Source organism: Eublepharis macularius, chromosome 18 (genome assembly GCF_028583425.1).
Source record: "Eublepharis macularius isolate TG4126 chromosome 18, MPM_Emac_v1.0, whole genome shotgun sequence".
Lineage (NCBI taxonomy): Eukaryota > Metazoa > Chordata > Lepidosauria > Squamata > Eublepharidae > Eublepharis > Eublepharis macularius.
In genome coordinates this window covers 31,072,304-31,089,342 of record NC_072807.1, presented here as the reverse complement: position 1 = coordinate 31,089,342, position 17,039 = coordinate 31,072,304, and the positions used below count along the sequence as shown (strand labels likewise).

The window sequence follows — 17,039 nt, the reverse complement described above, 5'->3', positions numbered from 1 at the left end:
CCTGCTTGGCAACTCTGCCACTGGCGAAAACCATGCAAGGCTGAAGGAAGGCTTCAGATTTTGCTGCACATTGTGGGAGGATACAGGGCCTGCCAACTATGTACTGAGAAATTCCTGGAGATATGGGGGGATTGCCAGCTCCAAGTTGGGAAATTCCTGGAAACTTTGGGGCTGGAGCCTGGGGAGGGCAGGGGGGCCTCAGTGGGTTAGAATGCCAGAGTCCTCCCTCCAAAGCAGTCATTTTCTCCAGGGGAACTGATTTCTGTGGTCTGTAATTCTGGGAGATCTCTAGCCACCACCGCAGGTTGGAAAGCCTACGAGAGGGCCTTCAGGACTGTATTGCCTGATTTAGTGAAGCCTAAAATGAGCTACTCCCTTCTAAAGTCATTAATAATAACAACATTCATTTATATACCACCCTTCAGGACAACTTAATGCCCACTCAGAGCAGGTTACAAAGTATGTCATTATTATCCCCACAACAATCACCCTGTGAGGTGGGTGGGGCTGAGAGAGCTCCAGAGAACTGTGACTAGCCTGAGGTCACCCAGCTGGCTTCAAGTGGAGAATCAAACCCGATTCTCCAGATTAGAGTCCCGCGCTCCTAACTACTACACCAAACTGGCTCTTGAGTTCAATGGCTTTACAAGGGTGTAACTTGGTTTAGGATTGCACCATCTGTGTAATAAACAGTCTGCCTTGAGTCCCCATGAGAAAGGCGGACTGCAAATAAGGTGAATAAAAACAAAGGTGAGGGGTGTGAGAGAGAAAGAAGCAACATGGAAGCTTGCCTTGAGTCCCCATGTGAAAGACGGACTACAAGTAAGATGAATAAAAACAAAAGAAAGGAGTGCGCATGTGTAAGAAAGAAAGAAAGAAAAGGAGCAACATAGAAATTCTCGAGTCCCATGCAAAAGGCAGGCTACGACAAGATGAATAAAAACAAAGGAGAGGGGTGTGTGAGAGTGAAAGAAAGAGAAAGAGAGAGAGAGAGGCAGGCAACATGGAAGCTTGCCTTGAGTCCCGTGATAAAAGAATGAATAAAAACAAAAGAAAGGTGTGTGTGTGAAAGAAAGAAAGAACAAGGGGCAACATGGAAGTTCTCCTTGAGTCCCATGGGAAAGGTGGACTACAACAAGGTGAATAAAAACAAAGGAGAGGGGTGGGTGAGAGAGAGAGAGAGAGGCAACATGGAAGCTTGCCTTGAGTCCCCATGAGAAAGGCGGACTACAAATAAGATAAATCAAAACAAAGGAGAGGAGTGCGTGCAAAAGAAAGGCAGAGAGGAGGAAAAAGAAAGCAAGCGCTGAATGTTATTCTTCTAAGGGAGCCGTCACTGCCGCTAACGTTGTAATACTCTAATGCCAATCGTGTGAGAGCGTTATGAGGCGGCTCGGGACGGCCTGCCCCGCCCCGCCGTTCGAGCCTGAAAAGAGACGCCGGCGGAGGCCGCGGGCGATGCCTGTCGAGGGAGATGGCGGAGGGGGGCGGAGCCTCGCGGCCTGTGGTGAGTGAGCGGCTCAGGGAGAGGCGACACCGCCCTTTGTCCTCGGGGACGCGGAGGCGGGAGGGCCAGGGAAGGCGGCTCCTCCTTCTCGGGCTCGGTCGCCCGCTTCTGCTTTCTTCGGGGAACGGTCATGTTGCTTCCTAAGCAGAAAGTGGTGGCGCCTTAAAGACTTCCCGCCTTTCCCTCAGCCTGAGGCTTTCCCGGGTGGGGAGCGGGCTGCTTCAGCCATGGGCGAGGGGGGCATTGATGGCGCACCAGACTTCCCCCAGCGAATTTTTTATATTTACTTATTAACTGTGTTTATTTAGTTCATGTATGGCTCACCTTTCTCCCCAAAGTGACTTGCATCATTCTCCTCTTATTTTATCCTCACAACAACCCTGTGAGGTAGGTTAGGCTGTAACTGAGTGGGACACCCAAGTCACCAATGTCTGTTACGAGAAGTGGAATTTAATAATAGTAGCTGGTCTTATATATCACTATTCTAGGCAAATTAGTGCCCACTTAGAGCAGTAAACAAAGTCAATTTTATTCGTATCCCCACAATCAGCTGGGGCTGAGAAAAGTGGCTCCCCAAACCCAAAAGGCCCTTTTCTCAGCTAAGAGGGTGATATGGTAGGAAAGGGGTCCCAGATGTTTCGCTAATGAGTTAGAAACCATAGACTTCATCATTATGTTGCCTTACATATTATGTTGCTTTAAATATGTACTCCTATATACTATCTGTGCTTCATGTTGTTTAATGTAAGTCCTAGAATTGCTTATGTTCTGTTTCAGCAATTCTTCAACCCCATATTGGATCTTCGCTAATACTGTCTTTGTAAACTTGTATTCATTTACCCTATGACATTGTTTATGGAAATGTTCTTGATACTGTATTCATTTATCCTATGACATTGTTTATGGAAATGTTCTTGACACTGTTTGGAAATGCCTGCCCTTGTCCTTGCCACTGATTGTGCTAATCTTACACTATGTAATCCGCCTTGAGTCTCAATGAGAAAGGCGGAATATAAATGACATAAATAAAATAAATGGCAGTAGCGGGGTTCCAATCAGCAGCATACTGATTTGCAGCCCAACCACTTATAATAATAACAATAACTGTGCTTATATATTGCTCTTCTGGATAAACTAGTGACCACTCAGAGCAGCGAACAAAGCCAGTGTTGTTATTATCCCCACAATAACAGCTGGGGAGCTGGGCTGAGAGGAGTGGCTTACCCAAGGCCACCTGCTGATTTCATGGTAGAAGTGGGATTCCAACTAGCAGAGTGCTGATTTGCAACCCAACCACTTAACCACTATAATTCTTTAAAACTTCATTTGTATTCTCCTATTCTCCCCAACGGGAACACGGCATGACTTTCATCATTCTCTATTTTATTCTCAAACGCTGTGAGGTATTTTAGGCTGAGAGGGTGTGAGTGGCCCAAGGGCACCCAGCACGCTTCCATAGCAGAGAGGTAGATTCAAACTGGAGTCTTCCTAATCCTAGTCTAACACTCTAACCTCTACCCCATGCTGGTTTATAGAGGCAAGCAGTGTGTTGACTCAGGAGTAAGCACTTCATGTTGTGTTCAAGGGGATTTGCTTGCTCCCAGAGAAAAAGGATTTATAGGACTGCAGTCTTCACTGTGGTTAAACCCTCTTTGTTTGTAGGAAGAAATGTGAACTGAAAAAAATGAGGGGTCTTGCATTTTGATGGGGGCATGCTCCATGAGCCCATGGGAGCAGCTTTCTTGGTCTGCTTCCCCAACAATGCGTATTCTAAAAAAAGCAGTGTGTTTCCAGTGGGATAAAGTGAAGACAACTTCATTTTGAATGCAGCATCCCTGTAAAACAGTCAAGGCTTAGAATTATCCTCAGATGCAGCATATTAGCCACTGCTAAACAGAAGGAGTGTGTTGTAAATTACTAGCTGTGGACTTGGTTATTTCAAACTGTGAATGGGAGTAAGGGTGCTGCGTAGGAACAAGGGGCTCTTGCTCTTTGGGAGGAAGAAGACATGTGACCACAAGAATCCCCTCTGGTATGTTGCAGTTAAATGTCTGAGACAGGCAGACAAAGTACGTCCCTCTCTGCTTTTTTGTGATGCCCCCTAAGTCCTGTTTGTAAAGGTTATATTTCCACACCACTGGCAGGAACTGGTGCAAACAGTCGGTTTTTCTCTGTTGAAGCCTAAAGATTTTCTTCCTGTAAAAAGACCGATGCCTGATTTAAAAGTGATGCCTCATGGACAAAAGAACATAATCTGCACAACTCCAACATATGGCGACCCTATGAATGAAAGACCTCCAAAATGTCCTATCATTAACAGACTTGCTCAGATCCTGCAAACTGGAGGATGTGGCTTCTTTTATTGAGTCAAGCCATCTCTTTTTAGGTCTTCCTCTTTTCCCACTGCCTTCCACTTTTCCTAGCGTTATTGATTTTTCCAGAGAATCTTGTCTTCTCATGATGGTGACCAATGCATGATAGCCTTAGTTTTGTCATTTTAGCTTCTAGGGAGAATTTGAGTTTGATTTGATCTAGTACCCACTTACTTGTCTTTTTGGCTGTCCTTGGTATCCACAAAACTCTCTTCCAGCACCACATTTCGAATGAATCAGTTTTCTTCCTGTCAGCTTTCTTCACTGTCTTTCACATCCATACATAGTAATGGGGAATACCATAATTTGGATTATTTTAATCTTGGTTCCCAGAGAGACATCTTTATCTTTAAGGATCTTATCTAGCTCCCTCACAGCTGCTGTTCAAAGTCTCAATCCTTCTGATTTCTTCATTGCAGTCTCCCTTTTGGTTGATGTGTGCATCTTGTTTAAAACAGGTTATTGGCTGCTATGCCTACAGCTGTAGTTCTATAGGTTACAATGACAGCTGAGCTGTAGTATTCTATGAAGCCCTGCTCTAGGGGGCTGCTATGCTATCTTGACATGTTAAGTGGTTTTTGCACTGATAAAAGCCCAGGTTAAATGGGAAACTGGGTAAGTTCTATTTGTTTTCTTAGCATAGTGTTGAAATCATTCCTAAAGTCATCATGGCTCTGTCTCCACGAGAGAGGAGAGAAGTTGAGAAAAGTAGCATTGGTGCCCTCCTGTCGGCAACAGATAGGTTGCTGTGTTTTCTGTTTTGAAAGAGGTTTTGATCCTGTTCCCATCTCTCTCTCAGGAGAGGGCAACAGGATGAGTCCCAATATCTTTGTCTTTCCAAGCAGATTCTGGAGGATTACTTTATGACAGAAGAATTTCTGCTTGACAAAACATCTGAAGAGGATGAGATTGACCTTTACAATAATCTGACCTTCACTTCGACAGGTAAGAGATTAAATTTCCTTCCCATCTCATTCTAAGTATCATATAGTAAAAACAGCTTACTCGATGCAGTCCTATGCAGAGTTACTCCTGTCTAAGCTAATTGAAATGAATGGGCTTAGATGGGAGTAACTCTTCTTAGGATTGCACTGATTGTGTCAAAAATAGACTGCATGTCTCTGTGAAAAGAGCAGGCTGTAAATTAAACAAATAAATAAGAATATTTTAATACTGTATGAATAATAGCATACTGTGATAAAAATTAGCTAGTCTTTGCTTCACTTAAAATCCAACCTTATTTTGTTTAAAACATTTTATGTCACTTTCCCATCCAAATAGCGTCCCTAAAGTAGCAAACATAAAAACATTAGAAAAGTTGAATATTAAAACAGCATTTTAAATAAGGTTTTATTGAATTATATAAGCAGACAACACCAAAACTAGGGAAGAGGGCCAATAACAGTTACTGGGGTATGCCAAATGAAACAAAAAATGGTTTCAACCACTGGTGGAAGATAAAGATAGTGGGAGACAGATGAATCTTCCTAGGGAGGGAGTTGCAAAGTTTTGGTACCGTGACTGAGATGGCCCTTTCTCAGGTGACCTGTCTAGCCTCAGATCATGGGGGCACCTGAAGCAGGTCCTCCAAAGATGGTCAGAATGGACAGGTAAGTTCAAGTGGGAGAAGGCTGTTCCTTAATATAATATATTCCTTGTGAAATGTGTTGAAGGATTTTGACTATGAATGAGCAGAGAAAGACTCTGCAAATTGTATAAAAGTTTCTGGCTATAGCAAGTTCTCCATAAGTGACTGAATAGCATTAAAAAGGTGGTTAAACAGCATGGTGTCTAGGTTAAGGTCCCATCATACTAGGTCAAAGCTGAATATTGCCAAATATGGGAGGTGTTCACTTTCTATTTCTGTGTGATCCACCAGCACTTAACCTGCAATATGAACTGTCTTAACTCTCTTTGTATTACCTTGGGCCTAGCATCCTAATGACCTATCCATAAAGCCTGGAAAACTCAGTCGCGTCTCACATCTTGCCCTTTTGTGAAGTCCAGAAGGTACAGAATAGTTCCGTGTGAGCAAGTCAGAGGTTAGTTGAGCCTAGAATTTTGATCAAGAGATTTCCATGCAGTGGAATCTTAGCTGTGAACTTTCAGTGTCCGTGGACAAGCCACAAATGACAAGAAAATTACACAACCTCCAGCCCAAGATTCATGTTTTTCCTCTCTTGTCATAGATCTGAGAATTCATTTTTCTCCCTCTCCCTCCTAAGCATATCTGGAAGAGAGTGAGACCAAAACCTTGGCTGCAGACCCAGTGGAAGCTCCTGTGAACGGACTTGAAGAAGTTGTGTCAGTAGGGGAAGAGGCAGGACATTCAGAAACTGCAGAAGAACAGCTGATGCTAGAAGATGTTTTGGAAGACGAAAGCCACCACACTGAGCCACAGCTTGCTTATGAGGCCACAGAAGAGATGGGAGAGGAGGAGATGGATGTGGTTGAACAGGAGGAGGAGGATCGTACAAGCAAGGAAGCAGAAGAACAGAACGACCTGGGAGACCCAGCAGTTATGAAAGCCGTGCGTGGCCAGTTTGCCTCGGAGGCCAAATGGGCTCCCAGGCCACGTCTGTTCCACAGGGCTTCTTTGTCACGATTGTCCGACTGCCGCACCCCTTCTTTTGCCCCATGGGAAAGTGTCTGGGGCGTGGCGGGAAAGGTAAGGGGAGCTGAGTCATAGGACGTGGGGAGGGGATGCATGAATTGGGAAATGGAGCAACGGGGGGGGGGGTCTGTAAAGGGTGCTCTAAGTTTTTAATTTAAGTTGGAGCTGACCACAGATGAAGTATCTTGTGCCGCAATGAATCGGTCTTTGGTTGTGGTACTGGTGTGTGGTAGAGTAAGGAAGTTGTTGGGGGTAACAGCAAGAGGGCAGAAGTTGCCGTTGTTCCCTGTGAGCTTCCTGGAGGCATTTGACTGATCAATGTGGGGAAATTGGATACTTGTGTGAAGGTGGAGGGGGGGCAGGGTAAGTAGGAAGAGCGATCTGTATATACATACAGGGTCTCTAGTTACAACATGATCCAATAGCAGCATATCAAAGCAATGAGGGTTGGCCTTCCTAACTAGATCTCCCAGAACCCTGACTCTTAATCAGTGTTGTCCTAAACAGAATTACCCCTTTCTAAGCTCATTGATTGAGGTGTAAGCCTGCTTAGGAGCTGAGACTGGGAATTTGCTCCCAAAGGATGGCTGAAGGCATAGACTCCTTTAAAAGGGGATTAGACAAATTCACGAAGGATAAGTCTATCAGTGGCTACTAACCATGGTGTCTGAGGGAGCCTCTGAAAAGAGCAAGAGTCCAGTAGCACTATAAGACTAACAAAATTTGTGATAAGGTATGGGCTCTCGTGAGCTGCAGCTCACTTCTTCAGATACAGCTAGAATGTGAGTCCATCTGTCCTTATATCTTGGAGAGTGGAGTGATTGCAGAAGCCAAATGCTAGTAGCTGGTGAATGACAATGGCAGGTGTGATTGAATAGGCTGGGGTAATGGGTGTGGAGAAATTAGCATTGGTAATAAGACAGGAAGTCAATGTCTTCATTCAGTCCAGGTGGATGCATTGTCTTGAGCTTTGTTATCAATTGCAATGCAGCCGTCTCTCTTTCTAATCTCCCGTTGAAATTCCTCTACAGGATAATTGTTCATACCCTACCACAAATTTTGTTAGTCCTATAGGTGCTACTGGACTCTTGCTCTTTTCTGCTGCTCTTGATCTAAGGGAGCCGCCACATTCGGAGGTAGTAAACCTCTGAATACCAGAGCCAGGAGACTATGTCAGGGGAAGGCCTCAGCCTCTGTGCCCTGTGGTTGGTCCTCCAGAGTAACTGGTTGGCCACTGTGTGAGACAGGGTGCTGGACTGGATGGGCCACTGGTCTGATCCAGCAGGGCTCCTCTTACGCTCCTGCTTTGTTGCCTGCTTCTCTCACCATTTTGATTCTTCTGTCCATAATTTTATCGGGTGAATCTGTGCAGGAGAATCACACTGAGGCAGCTTCGAAATCTGATTTGTGGAACTCGGCTCTGAGACGTGCCTCGTCACGGTCTGCAGTGGAGGTGAGCATGGCTTTCCCACCCTTTCTTCCCTGGTCTGAAGTGGGGAATGAAATGCTCCCTTGCACTGTACCTAGCTGTTGAAGAGTAGCCTGATGGCTTGTTAAAGCTTTCAAGTGATGAAGCCTGTAGCATGAAGAGTTCATGACATTTGATGTCTTTGTTGCAAGTGAAAGTTCAGGTGGAAAAGGGAAAGAAAATGCTAAATCCTTGTATAATGCTAATGTTGTAGAAAGTCTTGACAGCAGACAGTGTCCCTAATAAGCTTGGAAATGGCTGCCTATCCTATAGAGTTTGGAGTCTACCCAGTAAAAGGTAACATCTTTCCAATGTCCAATAGCCTCCTACCTTTGTAGTGTTCAGCCTTCCATGGGAGGACCCTCAAGCCCTCTTCCTAGTGTTTCATGGGGCTGATAAATGGAATCCTCAAAGCTCGCCCCCCCCATCTTAATCCTTACTGCCTTCACTCTGTGCCACCCTTTGGATCCTGAGCTACTCTGAGGCCAAGGTTTGTTTAGATTTACCTTTTCTGAAGCTGGAGTTCTTGTACTTCTCATCTAACCTTTAAATACAGTATGAAATGTTTTGGACATGCTGCGGCAGCTGTCCATGCATCTGTCTTTTCTCTGCTACTGCTTTGTAATAATTTCCCCCCCACAGCAGTCTCCCATGATGTCTGACTCTATGCGATCGCCGTATCCATTTACACTACCTCGCAGGACACGACGTGTGTTTAGCCTTAACCGGGTAATGCAGTGCGTCACTTTTCCCCTGAAACGGTAGCCGTAGCGGTGACGGTTGGGTTTGTCAGATCTAGAAACTTTGTGGGAGTTGCGGTGTTCAAGTGGTGAAAAAGAAGTTGTGACCAATAGAGAAACACTTCCTCACTTTAGGAAAGGGTAAAGCAGTAATGTCACATTTACAGAAGATAACTTCTGTCCAAGAGGATATTATTGTTTCAGACGGGGATGGGAGGGTAGGTGATTTGGATTCAAAGCAAGTATAACCTAACAGGAATACATAACACGTTTCCTTTGTGTAGAAGGATTTAAACACTGAAAGTCTCCTGTGTTTGTTTTGACCTATTAAGTCCACAATATTCTGGCCATAGGACATCTGAATGATTTCCAGCTACTAGGTGAACCTGCCCATACACTAGGAACTCCTACTGAGGCCTTGCCCCGCTGTCAGAACTAGGTGCTACCAGTGCCAGGTCCATCCAATTGTGATATCATGGTGTCCTGTTTATGGAACACTTCCCAAAACATGGTTGCTTGGTGACCACTTTCTCTTGGATGGAAGATAGAAGTGGCCTCGTGTGCTGATGCCAGTGCGCTGCTTATATGGATTCTTTCTTCCTTTCCATTCAGACCTCAGGCTATGCCTCACCCTCCTTTAGACCCTTGTTTCCCAACGTCACTAGCCCAACCTGGCCTATGACTCGCTCTCTTGAGCCTCTGTTCTTCAGCCCTTCGGCCAGTAGCCAACATAAATTCAGGTATGGAAAGGATGGGTAGGGTGAGGTGGAGTGGGGCAGGATACTGGTTCTCAAGGGTAGGCCAGATTGGCTACTCGAATATGAATCATGTGGCTGTCCTGTTTCTGGTCTTGGCTGCAAGCTATCTTGGGTCAGAGCTATGCTTAGTTCATTCTTTGACCTACTTGGAGAGCTTCCATCGCAAGAGTTCCTTGGCAGCCTGCTAGAGTCCAGTCACCTGGGCAAGTTCTTGCTACTTGGAAGGCCTTTTACACTCATTCTCTTGGGAGCTCAGGAACTTTTTTTTCTGCCCGAGATTCTCTGCTCTTCTTTCTCTACCTCTACAAAGGATGGGGGTTGGTTCCCACTACTTCTCCCTTGACTTCTGTTCCTTTACAGCTTGCCCACTGCCATGACGCAGCTACACCCTCTGCATCAGCGGATCCTGACTCAAAGGCAACAGCGAGGGGGAGAGAAGAAGAGGTGAGGGAGTTCGAGGGAAAGCAGAACACAACTGGATATGCATGTGTTTTTAGGAAGCCTGAACAGCTGGAACTTCCAGTGGCTGAGCCGGCTTGCAGCAGCAGCCATGGAGTCTTGGGGCACCTTACAGATTTTACTGTGGCATACAGTCCATTTCCTCTGATGCATTTTGATCCCTGGTGTTCAGATGCACATAAGCGGGGGTGAGGGTGGAAGTTGTCACTACTGTGATTTTTTACAAAATGTAAGAACAGTTTATGACTCTTCTGTGTTTCATGTTTAAAAAAAACTATGACGTGAATAAGCTTCACACAGAAATGTCAGAATATTCCTGTTTGCCACTGGCCCCATTGTCCACAACTGTATGTGTAAATATGCATATTTGAAGTAGGTTTGAGCACATACAAGTTTTATCCCACAATAAATCTTTTCACGTTCCACCAGGCTCCTTTGTGCATAATTGTGGCTTACTGTCCTGTGGTTGTAGTGCGTAGAGCTTCGGTCTAGAATCTGAGAGACCCAGGTGTGAATCCCCATTCTGCCCTGGACGTTCACTGGATAGCCTTGGGCCAATCACATACTCTCAGCCTAACCTTACCTCACAAGGTGGTTGTTGTGAGGATAAAATAGAGGAGGGGAGAACAGTGTTGTAAGCTGCCTTTTGTCCCCATTGGGGAGAAAAGTGGGATAAAAACATTTAGGTGAAGAGCCATTCTGAAATTTCGGTAGCATCAGGTATAGTAATTATGACTGAAAATGGAGGTTTTATTTCTGAAGTGGTGGAAAAGAGCAAGAGTCCAGTAGCCCCTATAAGACTAACAAATTTGTGGTAGGGTATGAGCTTTTGTGAGCCACAGCTCCCTTCTTCAGATATAGAAAGCTTATGCCCTACCACCAATTTTGCTAGTCTTATAGTTGCTACTGGACTCCTGCTCTTTTCAACTGCTACAGACAGACTAACATGGCTACCCATCTTGATCATTTCTAAAACAGTTTCCCTGTGTTCCCCAGCCATTTACAGAAAAGTGAACTTCACTCTGCTGTCTTCTGCTCCATGTGGGACAGAGACCAACTCTGTGGAAGCAGGAGATTGCTTTTAAAATCATTTCCTGATCTAGTCTCTATCTCAAAGGATCCCCTATGTGGAACCGCAGCCTACCGGGACGGATCCTTATGAGGCACTTATGACTTCACTGGAAAAGGACTGGGTGATAAAAGTGCAAATGATGCAGCTGCAGAGTGAAAACCCTCAGAGGGATGACTACTACTACCAGGTGAGGGTAGAAAAGGCCAAAACTTGTGTGGGCGATGTCCGATAGAGGTAGGAAAGCCTGGGGAAGAGAACTGTAGGGTGGCAGTTGTAAGGCTTTGTCTTGGATTTTGCAACTGCAATTTTGAGATTAAATTTCACTCTGGATTTATAACTGGATCTCCTCTCCTCCCTGTGGTTTACTGCTGACGGATTTTATTTTCTCCCCCTCCACTGCCAGGAGCTGAACGCAGCATGGTTCTCCCCTCTTCCGTTTTACCTGTAGGACCCTGTGAATTTGGTTAAGCTGAAAATGAGTGTCTCTGGGCCAAGGTGTGACCCAGCAAGGCTCATGGTTGGGTAGGGAGTTTGAGTAGGGATTGGAACACGGGCCTTGCAGGTTTAGACTGGGCTTTGAAAAGCCGGGGGGGGCGGGGGGGGCGGAGTGGGATATGGATTAGAGCTGTGATGCCAGAGAGAGACTCTTATTTCCTCCCATGCTATTTTCCCTAGTCCTCTTTTTTCCCCCACCCAATCCTAAGCAGTTGTTTTGACTCTTGTTCTCAGTGTGCGCGCATGCGTGCATGCACACGCGCTTGCACAACAAGAAGATCTAGCATGGTGCAGAGGCCTTAGTTTGCTCTAGAAACTGAGAATATCTGGTAAAGTGGTCTACTGACCCCTTTCTGAGCTGGGCGGCTTCTGAAGAACGGAGCGTGGTCCAGCTATGTTAACAGCAGTGGTAGGCTTGGGGCCCTCGTGCCTGATCTCACTGTAAATAGTGCAGTAGCAGGCGTGCTGTCGGTTTGCCCCTGCCGTCAGCTGTGAACTGTCCTCTCCTGCCCCGCAGGAATATTATCGCAAGCTGGAGCGTAAGCAGGCGCAGAAGGGTGGGCGCAAGCATGAAGTCCCCAAGCTGATTACCCCGTATATCCAGAAAGTGGAGACGTATGAATCGGGTAAGTGTCTCGCAAGGAAGAGGCTGGCCGGCTGTAGGGATATAGGTGGCTATGTCCTGATAACTTCTTTTTCTTCCTCTAGTGGTGAGGATCCCAGGCTCCTTGGGCCAGGTGGCGGTGTCCACATGCTATAGTCCTCGCAGGGCTATTGATGCTGTACATCACATCCCACTGGAGCAGGTCTGTAAGGTTGCTCTTTATGCAGAAGCTGGGGTGGAGAGTTAGCTGGGGTATGGCTGGTTTTCATTACTACTCTGTAGGAAGCAGCTGAGGAGATCCTTGTGCAAATAATGGATTGCTGGATTATTGCTGGGGTTCACTACAGGATATTTGTCCCCTTTTCCCTTTTGGTGCAGTTTTCCTCCCCAGTACTAAGAGAAATAAAGGTTTCCAAACTATAGTATTTCTGTAAATGGCTTTGTAAGACCCTCTGAGCCCTCTGGAGACGCTAAGCCAGAGCTGGTCGCTGTATTGATTGAACTTAATTTTTCTCTCTCCACTCCCCCACCCACCTTTGAAGGCTGTTGGGAATCAGCGACTGCAGGTGCTGTATCAGATTGAGAAGGTGAGGATACAGGGGGCTGGATGTGTGCGAGTGACTGCCTGAGCATGTGTGGTCCATAGCTACTGCTAGGTGGCACCAAGTTTACTATGGATCTTGCTGCTCCCAGTTGCTCCCTGGAGATTCTTGAATGTCCCACAAATGCTGAAGCTGTATGCTCCTGTTCTAAAATTCTGTAGGTTGGTGGCGCAACTGGACTCTAGATAAGTTTTTTAAAAGTCCCTCTAAGCACAAATAACTGGATTTTTTCTCTCATAAAACCCATGATGTGTGGGTACAGAAATACTGTTTGCCTTTCCACTGCGTCTGCCAAGGTGGCAGATGGAAGGTAACTGGTGAGAACTTCCAACAGTGCACTCAGAGCCAAGCTACAAGTTACGCCTGACACAGGTTGGACACTTGTCAGCTTCCCTCAAGTTTTGATGGGAAATGTAGGCGTCCTGGTTTTACACCTTGGCTGTCCATTACAGCTGCAAGACCAGGATGCCTGCATTTCCCATCAAAACTTGAGGGAAGCTGACAAGTGTCCAACCTGTGTCAGGCGTCACTTGTAGATTGGCTCTTAGAGAGACACGAAAGCTATGCCACCAGAAGGCATGCTGGACTGAGATGCTGCCTTATACATCTGCCGCTCTTGGCTAACTTTATCCATGTCATCCTGGGACAGATGTACCTGCAGCTTTTGGATATCGAGGACATTCAGCAGAAGCTGGTCCTGGCACCAGAGGAACAGCATTCTCACTTCTGTGAGAAACTGGCTCACGAGGTGGGGCATATCTACCAAACTCTGAGAATAGAGGGATGCAACAATGATTGCAACAATAAAGAGTAAGTCCAGGGAAGAGTTTTTTGAAGTTATGGTAAACATGGTGGGGGGGAGGGGGAAGAGCTCCATAAGAAAAGAGTGAGGCAACTGCCATACTGAGTCACTTCCTGGTTCTCAGATCAGTTTAAGAGTACTTTCAAACGTGCGTCCTGCTGGCAGAAAGCCTTCTGCAGGCCGCTAATGGTTTTAAATCCATGCTGTCCTGCCTCCCTCTAGTGGAGAAGCCAGAAGATGTTTTTTTTTTAAATTGCAGATAGCCATTTGGTTAAAGTCCAGACAGCAAGTTAGGGCTGCTTTTGCTGAGTTTTGAATATGTTCTTAGTCCTCTTCCCTTCTAGACCCTTAAGCCAGTTTGGCACAGTATAGTCTGTGTGCATGCTGGACCAGTTTGGTCTCTTCTTTCAGGGAAGCTAAGGACGAGTTCCTGCAAATTCTGCTGGTGGGGAAAGGGAAGCGGCTGGTGGCCCGTCTCTTGCCACACTTGTCCCAAGAGCAAGCCAAGCAGGTCCTTCTCACCATCACACGACACTTGCCCTTCCTTATTCAAAAGGACCTACTGGATGAGGTACTGGTTGGGGAAGGGGAGCGACCAGCTGTCTGCAAGTAACAAGAAATGGTCTTTGTGCTCCAGACGGCTTTGACATAAAGGGTTCTGTGCTTTGGATATTGGATCTAGAGGCTAGAGAGAAAACTGTGTGTACTTCTGCTAAAGAATTAACTCTGCATCGGAAAAAGCGAAACTCTTTGAATTATTCGTGTTATATAAATCACACATATTTAGTCTGCTGGGTTTTTTCAGACCTTGCCCCTCCATTTGACGAGCCAAAGAGGAACACAGATTTTATTCCATCACCCCTCTTTTTTTCAGAAATTTCAGCAGACTTTGCTGGAGCGTCTTCAAGCTATGAGGGCTAGAGATCTGGAAGTTTATTTAGCTCATAGTCGAGATTTTAAAAGTGTGAAGTTCAATACCGACACTTTTGCAGAATCTCTGCCCTCACACAGCTCTGGGGGATGGGACGGTATGGAACATTTCTAGCTTGCTGGCAATTCAAGTGATGCTAAAAGACATGGAGAAGACTTGTTTTTTTTTTTAAAAAAAACTATTCCCCCCCCCCCGAATCATAGAGGCTATGCAAGTAACCTAAAGGGTGTGAGAAGTGGGATTATTCTTTATGTTTACTTGCTTGCTTATCCCTGTGTGTCTCGTGGGCATGGTAGACCCTGCCTGTTCTGTACAGCCCCCTCGGAGACGTTGTCGAACAGCTGACCTTCAGTGAGATGGTCAACATCCTTCAGGAGCTGACCAGACTGCAGCCAGATTCTGTGAAGTATTCGCTCATGACAATATTTGGGAACAAGGTGCGTTGGGCTAGGATGTTCCTCAGGCTGTTGGCCTCACTGCTTTGTGCAGAAAAAGAAACAAAAATAATGTGATGCCTCTTATTGAGGCCAACCCAAAAGATGTAGAACGGTAAGCAAGGTTTCAAGTTTTATTGAACCTTTCATCAGGCAGATGCTACAGTGATTAAAAAATGCAGGTTTTTCCAGATCTGAAGGCCCTGTCTTGCAGCTTTTGACGTGGGAGCTTTGTGGCCTGTCTGAGTATCCAGAGGGATATTATTGGGATGCTTGATGCCGGGTGAACCACCCCCTGGTGGTTGTGGTGCCACCGTTTCCCTGAAGAAGTGAGCTGTGGCTCACGAAAGCTCATCCCCTACCACAAATGTTGTTAGTCTTAAAGGTTCTACTGGACTCTTGCTCTTTTCTACTGTTTCCCTTATGAATGTTCATTTTCCTTCCCCTTCAGTTTGCTGTCTCTCTCCTGTATTTGCTGCTGAGCCATGGTGAGAGTTGTCTTTCTTCCAGCATGCCCCTGGAACTTAACAGTGGAGACTTTGAGAAATGGTGAGGTGGTTGTCTGAAAATCGGGACTTCTGCTGAGCAGAATTGTCCTAGATCCTCTGATCTGGTAGATCCTCTTACAGTTGCATCTCACCTCGTTTCCTAGGGTGGATATGGTGCTCCTTGTTGCTAAGGAGCTCTCCCAAGTGTCCAAAGACTCCAGGGTGGAGCCCCTTTATCTGCCCAGCAATCTTCTATTTCTTTTCTGCCGCTATGTGGACAAAGAGACAGTGAATCGTTTGGATGTCAAGATGGAGTAAAGTATGGAGGTAGGATGGGTAGGATGGGGTAGGTAGATACGGGTGTGTGGCTGTACCTCAGTACAAGCAGCAGTAATGCTGCTTGTAAAACTCTCTAGCATAATAGAATGGTTGTAGGCGGGAGCAGTAGGCTAGCTTCTTTCCACACTAGAGTACGGAGAGATTGGCTGGTATGTGAGTGTTTCTGTATGCAGCCAGGTACCTATTTATGGCTGCTTGTCTTGGTATTTATCTTCTTCATTGGTGTGGGCTGAAGTATTGAGCTGGACTTAGAGTTTTTTTAAAAAAAATTCTTGCTATATCCGTCAAAGCTGGTGTCTGGCTCTGGAATTCCCGTTCATAGTGGCAAGTTGCTTTTCCAGCAATATGAAAGAGAGGGCTGCACATCACAGCACTCTACAACAGGGTTGTTGCTTTTCAGACATTCTAGCAAGCTAGCACAGTGCTTCCTATTTTCAGTGGACCTCTGTATGTTTGTTCATTTTTTCTCCCTCTCCCACTGCTTTGAGGGCCTTTTGGCCCAAGCATCTGTCTTGAAAAGACGACTCTCTTCCCAGGGGACTCCATCTAAATCTTATTTCTTTTTAGATAGGCTTTCTTGTGATATTTGGCAAGGAAGGGAGAAACTTGTTTTCTAAACAGTGGCTGCTTCAAAGTTATAGGCACTGCTGTCTGAATCTCATGGATTCTGTTGAGGATCCTTCTGCAAAGCAGGCAGGGGTGGGGAAAGCGATAACTCTGAAGGCCCTTGAGCCTGAGGTGTTAAACTACCTTGTATGGTGCCCACCATGTGTGTGCCGCACCTCACAGCCTCTTGGATTTCATCGCTTCACTATTGTGGTCTGATTCATTAAGTGGGGAAAGGCAGGTAGGGAAACTTTAGTTTTTGATCACCCAACTGTTATTTGTAAAATGTAACATGATACAGCAGCTGCTTCCTCTACTCTGTTGTCCATCTTAATAAAATACTTGGGTGCCTCCTTTGTAATGGTCCCTCAGACCTCCCTGCCTCCAGTTTCTGATTTTCTTTCCTTTTTATTGTTGCAGATGACCCTTATTGTTGCCAAAAAAACTCCTTGGGTGCTTGGAGCCTACTCTGTTCCCTACAGAAGTGTGGGACTACCACTGCTATTGACATCTGCCTTTACCATGAGAACTGAAACACAGTGGCTGGTTATCAAATAGGATGCATAATTTAACTTCACAACCTTTTTCTTCTTCCTGGGGTTTATTTCCCCTCCCCCTTAAGTGCTCTATGCTGGTTTGTAGATAGATAATACTGGCAGTAGGGAGCACAGAATATAGTTAACTTATGGAGCCAGAGTCGGTGGACAAATGGCTAGTTTGTACAGTATAAATTAAGACTGTTTGGTGT

The 17,039-nt window shown here is 45.8% G+C and overlaps 1 protein-coding gene across 1 annotated transcript; it reads left to right on the top strand.

Moving 5' to 3' along the window:
• The first annotated feature begins 1,427 nt into the window (after window positions 1-1,427).
• Window positions 1,428-17,039, top strand: PATL2 (PAT1 homolog 2). The gene is made up of 17 exons (XM_055002824.1): window positions 1,428-1,507; window positions 4,725-4,824; window positions 6,105-6,547; window positions 7,866-7,946; window positions 8,604-8,690; window positions 9,314-9,441; window positions 9,820-9,903; window positions 11,036-11,177; window positions 12,003-12,111; window positions 12,194-12,291; window positions 12,632-12,676; window positions 13,341-13,501; window positions 13,905-14,064; window positions 14,721-14,861; window positions 15,310-15,407; window positions 15,511-15,673; window positions 16,712-17,039. The coding sequence occupies exons 1-16, from the start codon at window positions 1,475-1,477 to the stop codon at window positions 15,662-15,664; spliced, it is 2,064 nt and encodes a 687-aa protein (XP_054858799.1). The 5' UTR covers window positions 1,428-1,474; the 3' UTR covers window positions 15,665-15,673; window positions 16,712-17,039.

Coding starts and splice junctions, on each gene's coding strand:
- PATL2 (XM_055002824.1), top strand. CDS start 1,475: ATGGCGGAGGGGGGCGGAGCCTCGCGGCCTGTG. Junction 6,548..7,865: donor TCTGGGGCGTGGCGGGAAAG/GTAAGGGGAGCT, acceptor GAATCTGTGCAG/GAGAATCACACTGAGGCAGC. Junction 14,065..14,720: donor AAAAGGACCTACTGGATGAG/GTACTGGTTGGG, acceptor TGGGCATGGTAG/ACCCTGCCTGTTCTGTACAG.